This window comes from Pelophylax lessonae (assembly GCF_965119305.1).
Source record: "Pelophylax lessonae genome assembly, chromosome: 7".
Taxonomy (NCBI): Eukaryota; Metazoa; Chordata; class Amphibia; order Anura; family Ranidae; genus Pelophylax; species Pelophylax lessonae.
Window position 1 is genome coordinate 249,018,428 of NC_138774.1, and position 22,987 is coordinate 249,041,414.

Genomic DNA, 22,987 nt, shown 5'->3' on the forward strand with positions numbered 1-22,987 from the left:
CAGGAGGAAAGGTGGAAGAATTAAAGGTCTCGAGTGTATTTGTGCCCCGAACAACTGCTGGGATGCTGGCTGACATGAGCCCCAAAACTCAGGGTCTCTCTCCTGGAGCACGAGGGGGGGCAACTATCAGCCATTTTACTGATACTACTTTCTCCACCTTTTCCCTTGGAAGGAAGAGTTTTTGTACCCGTGAGTCTATCCGGTAACCTAAATAGGTCTGAACATGAGCTGGCTCTAAGGGACGACTCTTCCATGCTGACCAACCAGCCTAGCGTCTGCAGGACTTTTATCACCTTCTGGGTGTTTGATCTCACCTGTATTGCTGAAGGGCAGAAGATCAGTAGATCACCCAGGTAAGGGATTAAAGCTATTCCCTGGAAATAAAGATATGCTACCGACTGCCAGGATATTGTGAAAATCCCTGGATTGGCCGCTAGACCAAAAAGGGAGTGCCCTGAACTGCCAATGAGAGACCCCATTCTGGGTTACTACCGCAAATCTCAGGAAAGCCTGGTGTTCGGGATGAATCGGAACATGCAAGTAGGCATCCTCGAGATCTAGTCAAACATCTTTTAATAGGTTTTTGTGTACTGCATAGATCCCTTCCATGGAAAACATTTCGTACTCTGGGAACTTGTTTAAGTCTCCGAGGTTTATGAAAAGATGGTATTTCCCTGAGGGTTCGGGTACCACAAATACATGGGAGTAAAAGCCTTGGTAAAGCTGACTTTTTGGCACCAGCACTACCACTTGATGTTTAGCCAGTTCCTGGATCCCTTTTAATAGGGCTCTCTTTTTTAATATATCCTTGGGAGGATCTGTTAATTTTTTGAGGGCGTTTGGATGAGAAATCTAGGCGGTAGCTTTCTGGAATGAGTTGAAAAATGTTTGAACTGAGATTTCCTGAGACAGTCTGCCCCTCACTGTCTCTGGCGTCACTTTGTATCTTGGGTGCTTGAACCTGGAGAGAAGAGAAGAGCAAATGACTTTGCCCAACTCTACCAAAACTCCACTTCATATTGGGTTCCTTTTTGGTTCATTTTTGATTTTGCCCCAGGGGGGCCACAAAAAAATAAAAAAATTCCTATAGCTTTCCCTCTTGGGTTTGATAGGAAATTTCTTCCCTTTATCAGAGGATCTGGACACAACTTTATCCAGGCCTGGGGCCAAACAGCAAGACTCTTCAAAAAGGAAGACCACACAGTTTTACCTTTGAAGCAAAATAACCTTGCTAAGCTTTAACCCAAATGCCCCCCCCCCCCCCTCCCAGCTGAAGTTTTAGCGGAGGCTTTAACTTACTCGACTGCAGCATCAGCCAGGTAGGCGACAGCTTTCCCTAGAACTGAAAGGGAATCTAGAACTTCCTGAGACTTACTTCCCTGTGACAGGTGCTTTGTAAAGTCTTTCTATCCAGAAGTCCGAATTCCTGGCAACACAGGTTGCAGCCAGCGCTGGGGCTATAGTGGATGAATTGGCTTTCCAGGCTTTCTTTAGCAGGAACTCTGACTTACGGGTCCATGGCATCTTTGTTTGACACTCCCTGTATCCGCAAAGCAGAAGTCAGATCTTTTGGTCACCTGGGATAGGGAGGCGTCCATTTTAGGAATTTTCCCACCTCCTCAAAAGGGGAATCTTATTTTCCACGCTTTTGGTCTGACCAAATTCCTTTCAGGAACATCCTACTCTTGAAGAATTAAATCGTTCCAGGGCAAGTGTACAGGAAATACTTTGGACTGATTTTTAACCAACCCCCTATACAAACAGATGTCTGTTTAACTTGGTCTCCTCTGCCTCCCAATCTAGATCAACATCTTCTGCAGAGCTGGGCTCGGATCTTGCCTGACTTTCTGCCCAAGTCTTCCTCCTCCCTAGTTTGAGTGGGGGGGCAGAAAGGAAGGCTGTGCCCTGTCTTGTAAAGTAAACTGCTCTGAGAAGAAGGGCCCTCCTTACAGTTGTCAGCTCTTCTGGGTCCACTACCTGGGGTTAGACTACAGAGGTGCGAAAGGACTGGATAGTGGCAAACATTTCCTCCTGAACTAACTTATGGAAATCCTTCATTAACGCTGAGACCTCCTTACCAGCCAACTTAATACATCTATAACAAAATGTCTTAGTGTGAGATTTTTACACTCTCTCCCCACAATTGCATTTTTTAGGGGAGCTAGTGCTAGCCGATGTAGGGAGTGGTTTGTCAGAGGCCTCCTGGAATCCACTTGGGGATTCTGCAAGAGAAGAGGAAAAAAATTAACAGTCACTCTTCCTGCCCCCTCCCCTTTAACTTGGCCACGGGCCCCACCCCAGGAGGGGAGAGCATGGGGACTACCAGGGACTAAAGTCTGACACTGGTATTACCCCCAAGTAAGGAAAGGCACTTACCAGGCCACGACCTGCTCTTGCCTGTAGCCACCTGTGCTGTCTTTCCATTCTCTTCCTCCATGAGGTGGATTCAGACAGGCTTCACACTCTTAGCAGCTTTCTGGCTCTTGGTAGCTGAAGAGCCCATCACCTTCCCACCGCCACGCGGGTCCGGGGTCTCCTCCGCGCTTCAATCCCTCTTCCGGGTCATGCTGTGCATGTTTCGCCTCTTCCCTGTTCAGACCAGAAGTGCCGGTTTCAGAACGAAGCTTGGAGCACACCGAGTCCTCCCCTTAGCTGCATGACAAGTTAGGCCAGCCATTGCAACATGGCACCCACTGCAAACATTGAAGACAGGAGGAGACCCGAGCTGCTGAGCAGAGTACAGAGGCGGGAGACCCCCACACTGTGCCTGAACCGCTTCTACAACAAAATATGAGGCAACCTGTAGGAAGCTCAAGGCATGCAGCCCTTATCGGCGTTCCTAAACCTGCCTTACAAGGGTACCATCCGACTCTCTAGGTCTTCTGGTCAGAGAAAAAAAAAAAAAAAAAAAAAATCAAGTGTTACGCTGTGGGAGAAACAATCAATACTGAGGGACAAGGGGAAGTATGGGGACTTTTAAGCAGCTGTGAACTGTTTCCTGTAGGAGTAGAGCCTCATCTCAGGTGTTGCCGTGCTGGAAGGTGAGAGGAGACAAAAAGGTATTTGGAGGCATCATTTAAAAAAAAAAAAAAAAAAAAGCTCTTCCGGGTCTGTTACACTGTTATGGCTGGACAAAACAGAGGCTGGCAGCGAATTAAAATTTTAAAAGTTACAAAAAGCCTGCTCTGTGTCTCGTGATGTACGAAAAAGAAAATGTAGGGGGGGCACATGCACGAGACGGAGCTGAATGGTCGCTCCATAGTCCCGCTCCGCACACCCCTCGGGCACATTAAACGGGCCTCCCGCATCACAAAGTCAGCGGAATTGTCCAAAATTAGGATCCAGAGGAAGTAGTTTTCCTGCAGACTTTGGGGATACCATGGGTCCCCCGGACAAAGGCAAGTCCAAAAGCACAACAGGACCCGAAGCCGCACCGGCACCAGCCACCTAAGATGGCGCAGAGCCTGCAGAAGGTGAGCATGACACGCTGCTTGCTTTCCGGTGGCTTCAGAGGGCTCTCCTGACAGTCTCCGTCAGTTCCCCACTGCTTTTCGGACTCAACAGGAGGAGGACGATACTGAGGGGTCATGGCTGGATAAGATCAGGGAGACAGTGAGGGAGGAACTCACTTCAGTCACCAAAAAACGATCCTCAGATATAAGAAAGGAGTTAAAAGACTCGGGCCAGCGCTCATCCCTTACTGAGGCTAGGCTAGATGCAGCTATAACAGTCCTGGATTCCCACAAGAGATCTAGAAGAAGATCTACAGGGTGAGCTAGCCACACTGTAAGCCCAGTTTGAGGACGCAGACAATAGACCTTCGCAGGAGCAATATTAGAGTACGGGGCTCCCGGAAACTATCAGACTTACAAGACTCCATGTTAGCCCTGCTGCAAGAATTGATCCCATCCATTCCTGCTGAGAGACTGGAAATGGACAGGGTACACAGGGGTCTATCCCACAGAAATCCAGAGGGTTCACCGCAGGATATTATCCTGAACTTCCACTACTATCGCACTAAGGAGGCAGTGATGAAGGCCTCTAGAGACTCTCATTCACTTACTTTTCAGGGTCACTCATACAAAATATTTTCAGATCTCAATCGACCATATTAAAACGTTGAGGGCTAAAACCCCTCCTGCAACTTCTACAAGCCCAAGATATTCAATATCGATGGGGCTTTCCCTTTAAAATTTCCTTTGATTACCAGGACTCATGAGGCTACAACTTTTTCGGAGCTTCGGGCTCACCTACAATCGGATTGGAAGTACCTTCTGACTTGTCCTCACAACAAGCTATGCCTTCACAGAACCGCCTCTGCTGGGTCTTTGCGACATAACCAGAAACCAAGCTCACAGAAACAGGACTCAGAAGAGGACGCGCTGTCTTCAGCTGCCCAAATCCGAGATGGCAGCGCTGGAGAATACATTTTCAAAGGTAAGTATTTCTTCTAAAAAGGTAAGTGCGACCCGGGACAGTTCAGAGGCTATCCGTTGTAGAATGTACTAGCCCTGACTGTCTCGGGGGTATTTTTATCTAAATTTCACCCCCGAGGCCGGAACTCCGCTTTAAACTCCGGAAATGATTCTATACAGTCAGAGCGGTAAGGATGTGGAACTCCTCCACAAGCAGTGGCATCAGCAAGGAACATCGATAGTTTAAAAAAAAAAAAAAACGATTAGATGGTCACCTTAACAACCACAACATACAGGGGTATTCAAGGTACTATTGACAAACACTCATCAGTTGAACTGGATGGACTGGTGTCTTTTTTCAGCCTCGCTAACTATGTAAACATACTTGAGGATGCCATCTCCTCGATTCACACCAAGAAATGTAGATCTCCAGACCTTTTAATAGATTCTCCTAGAGACAGGTTTTCTGGCATTTATCAACATAGCCAGAGCTGGACTAGAGCCCTCATGATCTCAATAGTCAAACCGTCAACTTCGGAGACTGTAAAGTAGGGTGGAATATGGGAGCTTGGGAGAGCAGGTCTGGACGACATAGAAGCAACCATGGCTCCTCCACTGCTAATTTTTACGATTTCCGTGAACCAAGGTCTCCTGGGCCAAGCGGAGCGCCACTAGGATCACCGGCTTCCCCTCCACCTGAATTCTGCTCAACAGACATGGAAAAAGCTGGACTGGAGGGAACGCATAGATCAGGTTGAACCAAAACAAAGGAATCACTAAGGCATCCGTCTTGATCACGATCAGATCTCTGGTTCTGGAAACAAACCCGTCGAGCAAGTTTTTGAACCTGGACGCCAACAGATCTACGACGGGAGTACTCCAACGTTTGCAGTTGAAAGACCTCGGGATGCAGGGACCACTCCCCTGGAAACTACTGCTGGTGACTTAGAACGTCAGCCTGCTAGTTGTCCACCCCCAGGATGAAAACCACTGACAGACATGGAACATGACTCTCTGCCGGAATCCTGACAGGACACCAGCCTGGTCGTCCAAGAAACCAGAGGCAAATGGGCTGCCCGGACCTCCAAGAGGTTGATGGGTAAAACCTTTTATACCTGAGACCACCTTCCCTGGATAGAGATTTCCTCCAGGACCGCTCCCCAGCCCACAAGGCTGGCATCTGTGGTTACCGCAAAACATCCAAAGAAGATAAGGAGGCTTCTGACATTTCCAGAGGAGGCAATTTAAACCCTGTCCGAACCATTTCGGTGAGGGACTGAATCAGTAGCCTCAGAGTGAGATGCGGAAAATGGTTCTTCAGAATCTGAGCCTTCAGAAGAGAAACCATCTTTAGCCTGCCCCTCTTTCAAATCATTAACAGCAACCTCTTCAACGTCTTCTGCCCAATCTGGCTCTAAACCAGAAGACCCCGCAAGACCTGTAGAGGACGCTGCTGGCAAACTCCTTGGGATAATAACCAGGGTTCCATTTATTAGGGTCCAGCACCCAGATGGGTCACATTACAGGCAAAACCTCGGGTCTTATTAGCCGAGGCTAGGGTACAATCCCCTTAGCGCTTAAGTCATCATTCGAATGGATCCGATCAAAACAACCCCTTACTGGGAACATCATTTAAGATTGAAGAGCTTTAAACAGCCATGACCACCACCTTTAAGACACTGGCGAAAAAAACGGAGGTTCTTCCTTTTTTGTTGAGGAACTTCCTGTCTATTGGTTGCCAGTGTCCAATCACCTAAAAGGTAGCATCTAACCCAGATAGTCATGATTACCGACTCGGTGTCCCGTCATGTACGATAAAGAAAGGCAACACATATCGATTGTGTACTTGCAATGCTAATACTATAGAGAGGTAGTTCATACTATATACCCCCTACTAGTATTGATATTGGATTAAGTATTAATATTGGATTAAGTATTACACTTCGGCTCAGCACTATCTATAAAGCTCTTCTCTATCCCTCCACAGGTAATCTATGCTGCTTTTAAAATCCACCTTTCACTGCAATAGAATCCTTGTTTCTAATTTGCTCAATGGTAATCTATGCCGCTTTCAAAATCTTTACCTCTGTCCATAGAACACTGATGTTTATTTTGCTTTCTCTTGTCTATACCTAAATTATAAGCTGTCCATATCTTTATTACTCTGCCATTCTGCTCTCTTGCTATTTATTGTAGTCTGTCTTTGGTGTGAGAAGTTTATTCTGTCAGCCTTGTGTCCCTCCTATGCAATCATAATTGATTAATTGGCAATACCTCCACCCAACTCAGTATAAATCTAAGCCCTTTCTAGGGGATGCACAGACAGGGGTCGCACAGGCAGGGATTGCATTGGCAACTACTATCTTGGATAAAGTATTAATATTGGATTAAGTATTACACTTCGGCTCAGCACTTCAGCGAATGCACAAAGCGAACATCCAAAGCATACAACTGCAAACAACCTGAGTTTCTATACAACCTTTTCCATCTCACATTCAGTCTACTTCTCAATCTCACCACCCTGTATTATGCAATCTCTAATTCTCCTTCTTATGTTTGCATCCCCTCTCTTTATCCCTCTTCTCCATCCCACAGCTTGTATATATCACCCTCACTCCTATCCTCACCTTTATACTGCACTCATCAACTCCTGCTGATTTTGAACCCACACACCAATAATACCTCCAGGACACTGAGATGTGTCCCCTCTCATAAATCCTACTCCCATATCACCTCCCTCACCCTTCTGCTTCTCCTAACCTCTGGAGATATTTCCCCAAATCCTGGACCCCCATCATTTACCTTTGGCCAACATACCAGTCACCCCCTATCTGGTTTCTATTCCTCTTCTCATAGAGCCAACCTCCCCTTCTCCTGCGCCCTCTGGAATGCCCACTCTATTTGCAACAAACTCACCTCTGTCGATGACCGATTTATCACAAACTCCTTCAACCTGCTTGCAATTACTGAGACCTGGCTTCAAGAATCTGACTCTCCTTCTGCTGCCCTCTCCCATGGTGGGCTCTCCTGTGGACTCACTCTCCCAGGCCTAGTGGACGGAAAGGAGGTGGGGTTGGAATCCTGCTTTCCCCTCAAAGCACTTTTCAGGTTCTTCATCCACCCCCCTCTGTCCCACTCCTCATTTGAAGCTCACTGTATTTGTCTATTTTCTCCAGTTTCATTGAGAATTGCTGTGATCTATCGGCCTCCGGGACCGGTATCAGGCTTCCTTGATGACTTCTCTGCCTGGCTACCCTACTTTCTCTCTTCTGAAATTCCAACAATCATTCTTGGAGACTTCAACATCCCTACTAATCTTAACACTCCAGCTACTTCTAAACTTTTCAGCTTAACCTCCTCTTTTGACCTAAAACAATGGACACATACTTCTACTTACTCTAATGGCAACAGCCTTGACCTCATGTTCTCCTACCTATGCACTCCTCGCAACCTCTCCAACATTCCATTCCCTCTCTCCGATCACCACCTCATTAGTTTCAGTCTCTCCTTGTCCTCCTCCTTACCTTCCAACTACCTAACAATTACCCGTAGAAACCTTCGCAATCTTAACCCTTCACTTCTTTTTTCTGCTACAGATTGTCTCTTAAACACAATCTCATCCCTTTCCTGCCCCAACATGGCCACTTCTGTCTACAACAGATCACTGTCATCTACCCTGGATGCCTTGGCCCCCATCACTACACACAGAATCAGGCCGGCCGCTACAACCCTGGCAGATAGATAATACCAGAAGCCTAAAAAAACGTAGTTGTGCTCTTGAGTGTCTGTGGCATAAGACTAAGTAACAGCAAAATTTCAGCCAATATAAATCTGCCCTTCAAAAATACAGTTCCTGCCGCCACACTGCTAAACAGACCTATTTTATCACTCATTAACATCCTCTCACACCCCCGTCAACTCTTTTCTACCTTCAACACTCTACTTCGTCCTCCATTACTTCCACCCACTAACTTACTCACTGCCCAAGAGATTGCCAATCACTTAAAAAATAAAATACAATTCGTGAAGAGATCTTTACACTACAGATATCTCCCTCACCTTACACACCTTGTCCTCCTGGACAATCAATATTTCCCTTGTTTAACCCAACTACTGTAGAGGAAGTCACTAAAATTTTTTCTAATGCCCACCTAACTTCCTGCCCCCTGGACCCTGTTCCTTCTCAAATACTACGGTCACCCTCTGACTCTATCCTACACTCTTTAACTCATATCTTCAACCTCTCCCTCTCCACTGGCATCTTCCCCAGCTCTCTAAAACATGCGCTAGTCACTCCCATACCAAAGAAAGCCTCACTAGACCACACCAATCTTAACAACATAAGACCCATCTCCTCATTCCCTTTCGCTTCCAAACTCCTTGAACCTTTAGTCTACAACCGCCTGAGCAAGCATCTCATTGAGAATAACCTTCATGATCCCCTTCAGTCTGGATTTCGCCGGCAACACTCCACAGAAACTTCTCTCCTAAAACTTACAAATGACTTACTAACAGCTAAAACCAATGGTCACTACTCAGTACTCTTACACCGCTCTGCTGCCTTTGATACTGTTGACCACCCCCTCCTTCTCAAAAAACTCAGTTGGCTCAATCTCCGTGACTGTGCTCTCCATTGGTTCGAATCTTACCTATCTCACCGCACCTTCAGTGTCACTTACAATTCCACTTACTCCCCTGCAACTCCTCTTACTGTTGGGGTCCTTGGACCGCTACTATTCTCAATCTATACCTCCTCCCTGGGTCAGCTAATAGCCTCCCATGGCTTCCACTACCATTTCTATGCTGATGACACCCAAATCTACCTCTCTACCCCTCAGCTCACCCCATCAGTCTCCTCCCGCATCACTGATCTACTAACAGACATATCAGCCTGGATGTCACACCACTTCCTCAAACTGAATCTATCTAAAACCGAGCTTATAATATTTCCTCCTCCATGTGCCCCTTCCCCTGAATTCTCTGTCAATATCAATGGAACAACTATCAGTCCTTCCACACATGCCAGGGTGCTAGGGGTAACCATGGACTCTGCACTGTCCTTTCAGGCTCACATCATGCCGCTTTAGCCTCTGTAACATCGCTAGAATACGGCCCTTTTTAACCAACGACACCACTAAACTTTTAATTCATGCCCTGGTTATCTCTCGCCTCGACTACTGCAACTCCCTCCTCATTGGATTATCTTTACATAGATTAGCCTCCCTTCAATCCATAATGAATGCTGCTGCAAGACTTATCCAACTTACCAAGCGTTCGTGTCCTCCACCCCTCTCTGCCAATCCCTTCACTGGCTTCCACTCACCCAACAAATAAAATTCAAAGTGCTAACAATAGTTTACAATGCCATCCACAACTCTGCCCCCAGCTACATCACTAACCTGATCTCAAAATATCAACCAAGCCCCTCTTCGGTCCTCCCAAGACCTCCTGCTCTCTAGGTCCCTTGTCACCTCTTCCCATGCTCGCCTCAAGGATTTCTCCATTGCTTCTCCCATTCTTTGGAACTCTCTACCCCAATCTGTCCGACTGTCCCCTAATCTATCCATCTTTAGACGATCCCTGAAAACCGTTCTATTTAAAGAAGCCTATCCGGCTACTAATACACTGTTTCACTTGCTTCATCAGCTCATCCCACACAGCTTTTACCTTTTGTATCAATTGACTCTCCCTTTTAGATTGTAAGCTCTAACGAGCAGGGCCCTCTGATTCCTCTTGTTCCAAATTGTATTGTAACTGTAATGGCTGCCTTCATTTTGTTAAGCGCTGCGCAAACTGTTGACGCTATATAAATCCTGAATAATAATAATAATAATACTGTACACATTGCTTCAATAAAAAAAAGACATAGGGTCCTTTCACACGGCCGCTCCGCTGCTTAAGTCCGCTGCGGGACTTTTTTTTTTTTTTTCTTCACGGAGCGGATGACATTTGTGTCATCCACTCCGTGTGCCCGCATATCATCCCAATCCGTTTGCGGATGATATGCGGACATAATGTAAGTATATGGCATTGCGGATGTCAGCGGATGACACTGCTGACATCCGATTTTCCTTCCTTTCCGTTCTTTACATGGATGAAAAAATAGGGTTCTGTTCCATTCCAAAAAACGGAACAGAACTGAAAGGAGGAAAATCAGATGTCAGCGGATGGTATTCCGCTGACATCCGCACTGCCATTCACTTACATTATGTCCGCAAATCATCCGCAAACGGATGGGATGATTTGCGGACACACGGAGCGGCCGTGTGAAAGGACCCATATGTAGTTTTGACTGCAGTTTGACTTTAAAAAACACTGAAACTTGATTACATACCTGGCCATGTATGTCTCCACAAACTGTAACTGGTGTTGACACCGGTTGAACATTGGACTCTTCGAGCAGAAGATCACAAACATAATCGCATAAACGCTTTAGAAAGAAATAAGAAAATATTCATTTGTAAAGTGCAGATACATTTTTCCCCACAGAGTATACAGCGACATTCGTATCAGTCTGTCCCCAAAAGAATCCTATACTGCAAACTTCCAGTAACTGTTAATCACACATACATCCACACTTGGTCAGACAGACCATAAATTCTAATATTATATTAAAATATATTTTAAAAACAATAGAGCCCATGTATTACTTTTTTTGTTTACTCTATAGCTTTATTTCAATTGTTACACATAAACCACTATTCAAAAGCACAAGAAAAGAAAATATAAAAAAAAGCCAGGGAAGATATATACATACAATATACTGTGGAGGCGCTCCCCGGGTTAAACATCTGACTTACAAACGACTCCTACTTACAAATGAAGAGACACAACAGGAAGTGAGGAGAAATCTACCCCTAGGAAGGGAAATTCACTCCTATAAGAGTTCTCATGGGAAACTGAAGCTTTATCACTAATCCTTGTTTCCACAACAACCCAAAATTTTCAAAATCCATTTGTCATAGGGTCACAAAGTGAGGCGAAATCTTCTGAAAAGGGGCACACTCAGCAAAACAAAAATGGTACAAAACAAAAGGTTAACCCTTCCCTATGCTATCCAAAAAACTTAAAAATTATTCTTTTGGCTGGGGCTACAAAAAATGTACTTGTTCCAACTTACAAATTCGACTTAAGAACAAACCTACAGTCCCTATCTTGTTTGTAACTCGGGGACAGCCAGTACTTGTTCATTACCATATATACATAATTGAACTATAACACCATGTTGGCACTTTTAGCTATTTTCTTGAAAGTGTATGTACTATTTTGCACTACATACGGTACGTTTTAATTCATATGAGTTTGCACAATTTTTGTCTAGTTTGGCAGAAATATTTGAACTTGCAGGTATTGATTTACACATAGTATTTTGCACTATATGTGTTTAAATCCTATTATCACTACATTATTAATATCCGATAGTAGCGTCTCACAGGAACAAAATAAAGATAGGAAAAAATTCCATTTAAAAAAAAAAGGAAAAAATTGCCAGGACCAGAGATCCGAGCAAGGAACTAGGTTCTTACTCCTGACTAGGCAGAAAAAAAGTGCCTATAGCCCTTGGGACTGCCTCATAGGCGTAGTCAAGCTTTTTCCTGCCTAGTGTTCTACTCCTGTAGGGGGCAGTATAACCCAACAGGTAAGACGAGTCGTGTGTCAAATGAAATAATTTTTTTTTTGGGGGGGGGGGGGGAGGGGGGAACGACACTTTGGCCCTTTAAGGCCATTGGGCAGAAGTGACGTTTGACGTTGCTCCTGTCCTCCAAGGGAATAGCGTTGAGTTGGGGCTATCTTGCCCTCACTTGGTCTTCCTGCCCATCAGGACTCCTACTTACAAATGAAGAGACACAACAGGAAGTGAGTAAGTGGGGAAAACGACCGGGAAGTGGTGGGAATCTCTCCCGTCCCCCATAAAAGCGATTCCGTGGCGAATCCACCGCTGGGACCATTTACCTTCAAGCAGACCACCCGCAGTGTAAAAAAAAATAAAAAATACTGGGGCTATGGAAGCCATCTACTGCCATAACCCAGGTATTTAACGTCAAAGTAGTGACGTAAATACACAGTCGGCGGTCCAGAAGTGGTTAAGTGAACAAAAAACATGCATGTGAAACACACACTAAAAAGTGCACTTAAGGGGTAGGATCACTACCCTGATCCCCCGGGGGAAAAAGGCTCCTGACAGGCACAAAGGGTTTCCATGGCCTGCATAGCCAGAAGGCCTGGCAGACCCCATTTTTCCGACCCTCCAGGGGCAGGGGAGGAAAGAACCTGGGGACAACACTATCTCCCCCTAGACATCAGAGCAAACCCGAGAACTCACCCGTCAACCAGTGAGAAAACACACGTGAAATTGAGACAAATCGAGAGAGAAAATAAATAAGTAGCTGTGCAATAATGACCAAACAAAAAATTCTCCTGCGCTCGGGTGGTATGTAATGAAGGATAAAGGATCTTATATGGTCTTCTTGATATGCACCACTCAAGGTCTTGCTGCCCCCTCAGGACCAAGGGTATCCAAAATGTACTGTAAGACAAAAAGGGCGCACCAACCTCATGCATTACCACTAAAAAAGGTTCATTAATCCAGACGACATACATTATACTCACAAACGAGTGATATAGCACATAAGACCATGGAACGGGTCGTCTCCAAGGTGACCAGGGAACCCCTGTACTGGATGACGTGCTGGTGTCAGCAGCTATATGGCTGGGCTGATGCGTTTTGAGAGAAGAGCCAAAAAGTGCTACTGGACTGTTGTTCCATACAAAAGGTGTTAAGTAGTCGGCTAGTACCACCCCCCACAAACTGTCTCGCCCCACAAGGGGCAAGGGACAGCAATGTAAGTGGTAGAGGCCATCAAGTTGCTGGGGCAGCATACTGAATTGCATGCAACACCGGCCACTAGGGCTAAACGATATTCGATTTTAACATCGGCATCACGATATGAGCGTGCGCGATAGTCACATCGCCGGAACAGCGATGGTGTAGGGAAGTATCACAGGTTAAGAACGGTGTGGAAGGCAGAGAAGTCAGGACTCACAGTGAGTAGAAGAACACAGCCTGACATCCGTCCCCTCCCCTGACATGTTCAGTCTGCCCTGGAGCTAGCGGTGAGCGCCGTGAGCAGGCACGCGTGACTGGTTCGCTGTGCCGCTGCTCACGGCGCAGGCACACGTGATTGGTTCGCTGTGCCGCTGCTCACGGCGCTCACCGCTTAGTCAGGAGAACTAGCTCCAGGGCAGACTGAACATGTCAGGGGACGGATGTCAGGCTGTGTTCTTCTACTCACTGGGAGTCCTGACTTCTCTGCCTTCCACAGAATCCACACTGTCTTCTTAACCTGTGATACTTCCCCAATCCCTACATTACCCTGTATGGTACATTCAGAACTTGAAGGCTTCACTACTTCCCTACATTAACCCTGTAGTGTATGGTACAATCAGAAGGCTGCACTACTTCCCTACATTAACCCTGTATGGTACTACAATCAGAAGGCTGCACTACTTCCCTACATTAACCCTGTATGGTCAGAAGGCTGCACATTCCACGTGCCTGCACACGTGATTGGTTTGCCGTGCAGCTGCTCACCGCTAAGTCACGGCCAACATTCATCACTACTAAAAATGTGCGACTAAGAGGATCCGCCGCAAAAAAAAAAAAAAAAATCGCAATATATATCGTTGGGGGGGGGGGGGGGGGGGATATTTTTTCAATCTCGAGCAGCCCTACCGGCCACAATCTACACCAATTGTGATTAACATTAGCATATGTTAAAGCGATCATATAGTACCATAGACAGAGTGAAACAATGAAATAAATAAATCAATTTTTTTTTTTAAAACATATCAATATGGTACACAATCCGCAGCAATAAATACAGTACATATACATGCTAAATGCTAATACATTACAGTTGATATATATATATAAAAAAACATTTTAGAGTTGATAAAATTGCATATATAACCTAAGACCTTATTATATGTTAATAGAAATAAGTGGCACAGTTGTAATGGATGTGGGGGGGGGGGGGGGTATAGGAAGTGTATGTAGATGTAGCTAGTAACGTGGTTCCTGTGTGCTACAACCTTAGTTCTGCTGTTTAATGCATAATATGCCAGTTGGTACTCACCAGACAATCATGATCGACATAGGGACATCAGGGCCGGTAGCCAATCGGTCAACTGCATGGCTGGCCGCTTGGTCCCACCTTGGACCTCACGTCAGCCGTTGTACCAGGAAGTGCAGGCGGAACTGCGTTCCACCACCAGTCACGTCACTTCCGGGCACAGGGCGGCGTCACTTCTCATTTCATCCAGGCTGCAACATGGTGTGGGGAGCTACCTCCCCATCCAATAGGCAATCAGAAACACAGTGACAGCCACTCAAACCGGCCCCTCTCTCGGCTGGGAGGAGATGGAAAACTACAACTCCCTGAACACAACTGAAACTGAGTGACAATCCAACCGTCAAAGTATACAGTCAGGTCTATAAATATTGGGACATCGGCAGAAATCTAATCTTTTTGGCTCTATACACCACCACAATGGAATTGAAATAAAACAAACAAGATGTGCTTTAACTGCAGACTTTCAGCTTTAATTTGAGGGTATTTACATCCAAATCAGGTGAAAGGTGTAGGAATTACAACAGTTTGTATATGTGCCTCCCACTTTTTAAGGGACCAAAAGTAAATGGGACAATTGGCTGTTCCATGGCCAGGTGTGTGTTATTCCCTCATTATCCCATTTACAAGGAGCAGACAAAGGTCCAGAGTTAATTTCAAGTGTGCTATTTGCATTTGGAATCTGTTGCTGTCAACTCTCAATATGAGAGCCAAAGAGCTGTCAACATCAGTGAAGCACGCCATCATTAGGCTGAAAAAACAAAACAAACCCATCAGAGAGATAGCAAAAACCTTAGGTGTGGCCAAATCAACTGTTTGGAACATCCTTAAAAAGAAAGAATGCACCGGTGAGCTCAACAACATCAAAAGACCAGGAAGACCAAAGAAAACAACTGTGGTGGATGACCGAAGAATTCTTTCCCTGGTGAAGAAAGCACCCTTCACAACAGTTGGCCAGATCAAGACCACTCTCCAGGAGGTAGGTGTATGTGTGTCAAAGTCAACAATCAAGAGAAGACTTCACCAGAGTGAATACAGAGGGTTCACCGCAAGATGTAAACCATTTCTGAGCCTCAAAAACAGGAAGGCCAGATTAGAGTTTGCCAAACAACATCTAAAAAAGCCTTCACAGTTCTGGAACAACATCCTATGGACAGATGAAACCAAGATCAACTTGTACCAGAGTGATGGGAAGAGAAGAGTATGGAGAAGGATAGGAACTGCTCATGATTCAAAGCATACCACCTCATCAGTGAAGCATGGTGGTGGTAGTGTCATGACGAGGGCATGTATGGTTGCCAATGGAACTGGTTCTCTTGTATTTATTGATGATGTGACTGCTGACAAAAGCAGCAGGATGAATTCTGAAGTGTGTCGGGCAATATTATCTGCTCATATTCAGCCAAATGCTTCAGAACTCATTGGATGGCGCTTCACAGTGCAGATGAACAATGACCCGAAGCATACTGCGAAAGCAACCAAAGAGTTTAAGGGAAAGAAGTGTAATGTTATGCAATGGCCAAGTCAATCACCTGACCTGAACCTGATTGAGCATGCATTTCACTTGCTGAAAACAAAACTGAAGGGAAAATGCCCCAAGAACAAGCAGGAACTGAAGACAGTTGCAGTAGAGGCCTGGCAGAGCATCACCAGGGATGAAACCCAGCATCTGGTGATGTCTATGCGTTCCAGACTTCAGGCTGTAATTGACTGCAAAGATTCTGCAACCAAGTATTAAAAAGTGAAAGTTTGATTTATGATTGTTAATCTGTCCCATTACTTTTGGTCCCTTAAAAAGTGGGAGGCAGATATACAAACTGTTGTAATTCCTACACCGTTCACCTGGTTTGGATGTAAATACCCTCAAATTAAAGCTGAAAGTCTGCAAGTTAACCACTTGCCTTCTGTGCACTTAAACCCCCTTCCCATCCAGACCAATTTTTAGCTTTCAGCGCTCTCACACTTTGAATGACAATTGCGCGGTCATGCTACACTGTTCCCATATGAAATTTTTATAATTTTTTTCACACAAATAGAGCTTTCTTTTGGTGGTATTTAACCGGTTGCCGACCGCCGCACGACTATATACTGCGGCGGTCAGCCCCGGCCAGGCAGAGTGACGTATCGGTACGTCACTCGCCTGTCACTGACTTGCGAGCCTATAGCGAGCGGGCGCGCGCCCGCCGAGGCGCGCGCCCGCCGCGGCTCGTTCACAGGCAAGTCAGTGCGTGTGACCGGCGGACTCGATGTCCGCCAGTCACACTGCGATCGCTCCTGTGAAGGGAGAAAGACAGAGCAGCTTGTGTAAACAAGCTGCCTGTCAGTTCTCCCTGTGTAAAAGTAAAGATCTGACCGTTCTACTATGTAGAACGGTTGATCTTTGCTTTTACACCAATAGCAATGTCCCTACACAGTAGAAAGCACGCCCCTAGGACACACTTAACCCCTCCCTGTCCAATAAAGTTAACCCCTTCCCTGCCAGTGTCATTTTTGCAGTAACAGTGCATATGTATAGCACTGATTACTGCAGTAATGTCACTGGTAACCCCAAAAGTGTCAAAAATGTCAGTCAAGGGTCCGATCTGTCCGCCGCAATGTCGCAGTACCGAAAAAAAAAATCGCAGATCGCCGCCATTACGCGTTAAAAAAAAAAAAACACCAAAAATGACAAAAATCTTTCTCTTTGTTAGTAAACGCGATAACTTTTGCGCAAACCAATCAAAATACGCTTTTTGCGATTTTTTTTACCAAACATAGGTAGCATAAAACAAATTGGCCGAAAAATGTTAAAAAATTTTGATTTTTACTTTTTTTTTGGGGAATTTCATATAAAAAAAATGTGAAAAATATTGTTATTTTTGCAAAATTTACGCTCTTTTTTTGTTTATAGCGCGTGATCAAAAAATCGCACAGGTGATCAAATACCACCAAAAGAAAGCTCTGTTTGTGGGAAAAAAAGGACGTCAAATTCGTTTAGGTACAGCGTCGCACGACCGCGCAATTGTCCGTTAAAGTCACGCAGTAAAAAAAAAAAATCGCAAAAAAACCCCTGGTCCTTTAGCAGCCAAATCCTCCGGGGCTTAAGTGGTTAATCATCTCTGGGTTTTTTTTTTTACAAAAAAAAAAAAAAGAAAAAAGAAAAAAGACAGAAAATTTTGAAAAAAAAAATTTTTTTTCTTATTTTCTGCGAGTAAATTTTGAAAATAACGGAATTTTTGTAAAATCTTACCGTAAAATTCCTTTCTCCGAGTCCTCCGACAGTCGCCGCCCACTCACAAGTCTTCACCAATGGGTATTGACCTTTGCTCCGCAGGAGTAGCTAGGCAACAAGAATTGTTAATAACAAAAGCTTTTAGCATAGACACACCCCTAGGGGCTGTCCCCTCAGTCAATACCTCCCTGCACCAGCATTCCCAACTCAGTTTGGTAGCATAGCAGTAAGAGTACACAAAAACCCCAAAAGAAGGGCGGGGGGCGGCGACTGTCGGAAGACTCAGAGAAAGGAATTTTACGGTAAGATTTTACAAAAATTCAGTTTTCTCTTACGTCCTCTGACAGTCGCCGCCCACTCACAAGTCTTCACCAATGGGATGTCCCAAAGCAGTGTAGACATGAGGGTGGGAGACGCAACCGTAGAAAAGGCAACGCAGTACCCACATCAGAGAAAGGAACCTTACCATAGTAAGAGAACCAACTGGGCAACAGGAAAACGTGCTCAACAGGAGCAACAACCCAGGAAAACAAGTAACCTAGGCGTAAAACACCCCAATAACCAAGGGCCCAAAAAAAGAAGGGTCCCTAAGAAACTGCCGCACTGAGAACTTTACGGCCAAAGGAGGCATCGGCCGATGCCTGAACATCCACCTTATAGAATTTTGAGAAGGTGTGAACGGACGACCAAGTCGCCGCCTTACACACCTGGGCCACAGAAGCCTGATGACGGTAAGCCCAAGACGTACTCAAAGATCTGGTAGAGTGCGCCTTCACAGGGAAGGGAGGAACCTTCCCCTTCAAGGCATAGGCTTGCTCAATGGTCTGTCTGATCCATTTGGCGATGGTCGCAGCCGACGCCGCCATGCCCTTCCGAGGTCCCTCAGGAAGGACAAAGAGGGAATCCGACTTGCGAAAGGATTTAGCGGACGACAGGTAAACCCCGATAGCCCGAACAACATCCGAAGAATGCAAGGCAACCTCCTTCGGATGCTCAGGCTTCGTGCAGAGCGAAGGCAAGACAATGTCTTCATTAAGGTGAAACTCCGAGATCCTTTTCGGAAGAAAGGACGGGTTAGGTCGCAAGACCACCTTATCCTTGTGAATCACCAGGTAGGGAGAGCTGCAGGACAAAGCCGCCATCTCCAACACCCTGCGAGCCGAAGTGATCGCCACCAAAAAGGCAACCTTCTTAGACAACAGAGACAACGAGATCTCCCTGATCTTTTCAAAGGGAGCCTGTTGTAACACGGACAGAACTAAGTTCAAGTCCCATGGAGGCAAAGGTTCCCTCCTAGGAGGGGCCAAATGTCGCACCCCCTGAACAAAGGTGCTAATCAATGAATTAGACGCCACAGGGCGTTGAAAGAGAACGGCCAGCGCAGAAATCTGACCCTTAATCGTGGCCAACGCCAAACGCTGGTCCACTCCAGTTTGGAGGAAAGCCAACACTCTCGACACCGAGTATGAGCGAGGGGAATACCCCCTGGACTCACACCAGGCAAAGTATGCTTTCCAAGTACGGTAGTAAATTTTTCCTGAAGAGGCTTTTCTAGCCTTGATCAAAGTGGGAATGACCTCAGGGGAGAGACCCCTATCCTTCAGGACCTGGCTTTCAACAGCCAGGCCGTTAAAGCCAGCGACTGTAAAGCAGGATGGAATATCGGCCCTTGAGACAGAAGGTCTTCCCGAAGCGGCAGGCGCCACGGAGCGTCGACTGCCAGATTTACAAGGTCTGCGTACCAAGACCGGCGAGGCCAGTCCGGTGCCACCAGAAACACCGCATGCTGTTCCGAGGCTAATCTGCGAAGCAGCCTGGACAGCAGTTGAATCGGGGGAAAGGCATACATCAGACGATACTGATGCCAGGGCGCCACTAACGCGTCCGAGGCGTCCGCCCGAGGATTGCGCGTTCTTGCCACGAACCTTTCCACCTTGTTGTTTAGACGAGACGCGAACAGGTCCACATCTGGAGAACCCCACTTCGCGCACAACATCTGGAAGACATCCGGGTGAAGGGACCATTCCCCCTAGTCCAGGGTCTGGCGACTCAGATAGTCCGCCTGCCAGTTCTCCACCCCCGGTATGTGAACTGCCGTTATCGCCGGGACGTGCGTCTCGGCCCAAGACAGAATGTCGGCCACTTCCCGAGCCGCCCGGGCACTCCTGGTGCCCCCTTGATGGTTGATATAGGCCACCGCGGTGGCATTATCCGTCTGAACCCGAACTGGACGGCCCCGAAGCCGGTCCGTCCATCGCAGAAGGCAAAGCTTTATCGCCCTCAATTCCAGAATGTTGATCGGAAGGGAGGACTCCTCCTCCGACCAAGTTCCCTGGGCGGACAAAACGCCCAGAACACCACCCCAGCCCGACAGGCTGGCATCCGTGGTGATCACCGTCCACAATAATGGACGAAAAGACTTGCCCCCCGACACCACCGGGGACTGGAGCCACCACAGAAGATCCCTTCTGGTGCTTTGGCTCAACAAGATCCGCAGATCCAGGGATTGCGGCCGCCCGTCCCACTCGGCAAGAATCTCCACTTGGAGACCCCGCGTGTGAAACTGGGCAAAGGGGGATCGCCTCGAAAGATGAGACTATTAAACCATGCATGTCCGGAGAGACGAGTGCCGGTTGTCCCTGAGGGACCTGACCTCGTCCTGAAGTGTCCAAAGCTGGTCTTCCGGCAGGAAGACCTTCGCTTGGACAGAGTCCAGAGTCATTCCCAGGTAGGGAAGACGAACCGAAGGACACAGAGTCGACTTCGGAATGTTTATGGTCCAACCGAACTCCTGCAGTGTCCGCATCGTGGTGGACAGATCGGTCACCAGGCTCTGACTGGCGTTTGACCTTATCAGGATATCGTCCAGATACCCCAAGACAGCAATGCCCTGTGCTCGTAACAGGGCCAGAACCGGCGCCAGCACCTTGGTAAAAACCCACGGAGCCGAAGCGAGACTGAAAGGTAACACCACAATGGCGAATCGAAGGTACCTCTGGTGACCCTCGAAAATGGGGATGTGTAGGTACGCATCCTTCTGATCGATGGAGGCCATGAATTCCCCCGGACTCAGGGCAGCCACCACTGAGCGCAGGGATTTCATGCGGAACTTGCGAACCCGCACAAAGCGGTTCAGAGCTTTCAAGTCCAGAATCGGACGCACCTTGCCCTCCTTTCTGGGCACAGTGAACAGATTGGAGTAAAACCCCCGAAATCTGTCCCGATGAGGCACCGGAACAACCACCCCTTGGGCCCGCAGGTCCCGCAACGCCAGGTGCAGATCCTGCAAGCGCTCTGGAGACAGCTGAAGATTTGAGGGAAAAAAATCTGCCCGCCGGCCGAGAGAGAAATTCGATCTTGTAACCAGATCGAACGATTTCCTGAACCCATCTGTCCCGAATGTGGGTCAGCCAAGGTTGTAGGAAACCGCGCAGACGTCCCCCCACCCCAGAAATGGGTGAGGGCGCCCCTTCAGGCGGAATTGGTATGGGAAGTCAAACCAGACTGGCCGGACTTCTGCTTACCTGCCCACGGCTTCTTCTGGGAGCCTTGGCCTTTGAAGGGCTTGCCCTTGGATTGCGACCTAAAGGCACGAAAGGGCCCCTGAGAGGGCCTAAACGAGGAATTCCGTTTACCACGGAAGGACTTATGCTTGTGAGACTGGGGTAAGAGAGTACTCTTGCCCCCCGTAACCCCTTTAATCAGAGTATCCAAAGCCTCGCCAAAAAAGGCGAGATCCCGCGTAGGGAAAATCCGCCAGCGTCTTGCGAGAAGATTGGTCGACCGACCAACTTTTCAGCCATATCAGACGACGGTTCAGTATCGCCACGCTAGACAGGCGCGCAGCCAAGGGAGCTAAATTCAAGTCCGCATCACACAAGTACATGACACCCTGATGGATCTGATCCACCATAGCCAACGTGGTAGGCAGAGCCGAATCAGCCACTAGGGTGCGCCTGAGCATTTTCGTCCAATCTGCAACAGCCTGTGCCGCCATAATGGAAGCAAAAATAGGCTTCAGCATAGAACCAGCAACCATATAGGCATGACGGGCAAGAGACTCCAGCCTCCTGTCCGTAGGGTCCCGGAAAACCGGGGTATCCTCAGAAGGAACCGCAGTAGCCTTGTTCAAAATGGCCACCGCGTGATCCACCTGAGGCGCCACACACCAACGCTCGTCGGTGGAGGGCGCAAACGGATAAAGCAGTTTAAACTTACTTGGCACAGTAAAGGGCTTCTTTAAATTGCGCCACTGCTCATTAACAGTATGATGAAATTCCGCAGGGCAGGGAAAAACCTGCGCTGATTTCCGAGTTCTCTGCGTTCCAAAAGAGGACACCTTAGCAGGAGGAGTAGGCTCATCCTCTAGGTGCAAGGTATCTTTAATGGAGACAATCAGCTCATTCATGAGTGCAAGCTCTTCAGGCGAGCCAGGGGGAGAAACATCAACCTCCTCCACCTCTGCCTCCCCCTCGGACCCCATAAGGTCCAAAGATGAGCGGGACCCCGAGAAGGGTACGCCAGCCACAGCAGCCACATCGCCCTCTGAATCAGAGGAAATGGATAACCTGGCCCTTTTTGCGGATCGATCAGCCATCAGCATCTGCACCTGAGAAACCAAGGACGCCACCACCGCGGCCAGATCAGCCCCCTCAGGGGGTGCAGCAGCACCCTGGTCCCCCACCAGGGCGGGGGGAAACTTGCTATCCTGAGAATCCATGCCCCAGCAATGAAAAGGAAAAAAAAGGTACTGGCCCTTTAACACCTCGGCGAGCGCAGCCCACCGTACACTACTGTATGCACCGATCCCGCAGGGATAGAGAACACTGAGCAAGGAATGACAGGACAAAGAAGGTAAAAACCTGGAGAGCGCACAACAGGCTGCTGCCACCGATCGCTGTTCCCAGAGAAAGAGGAAGTGATGCAATAGCTGGCTGACTGATATAGCCTATGAGGCTCCGCAAACATGGCCGCTCGGCTGAGGGATGAGGCTACAGGAAAATGGCGCCGACATGTGCGGCGAATGGCGCCAAAACACGGCGCTGTACAGGGACAGGGCCGGCCACAGTATATATGCAAAAAAATTGGCGGATCGCAGCAGCGTCCGCCGCACAACACATGTCTGTACCTAAATCTGCACCCAGAGCATAACTCACAGCAGAGCAGGATGGCCCCCCTCGCAGCCCACAGGCACAGCAGCCATACAGGGATCTGACAGGGAGCCCGCATTT

At 47.4% G+C, this 22,987-nt stretch overlaps 1 protein-coding gene across 1 annotated transcript in view; it reads right to left on the reverse strand.

The window, feature by feature from the left end:
* PPP6C (protein phosphatase 6 catalytic subunit) overlaps positions 1 to 22,987 on the reverse strand; it is a 94,550-nt gene that overhangs the window by 60,633 nt on the left and 10,930 nt on the right. The window contains exon 2 of the mRNA XM_082263792.1: positions 10,750 to 10,845. Within this exon, the coding sequence (XP_082119918.1) occupies positions 10,750 to 10,845 (96 nt within the window). The remainder of the gene's footprint in view (positions 1 to 10,749; positions 10,846 to 22,987) is intronic.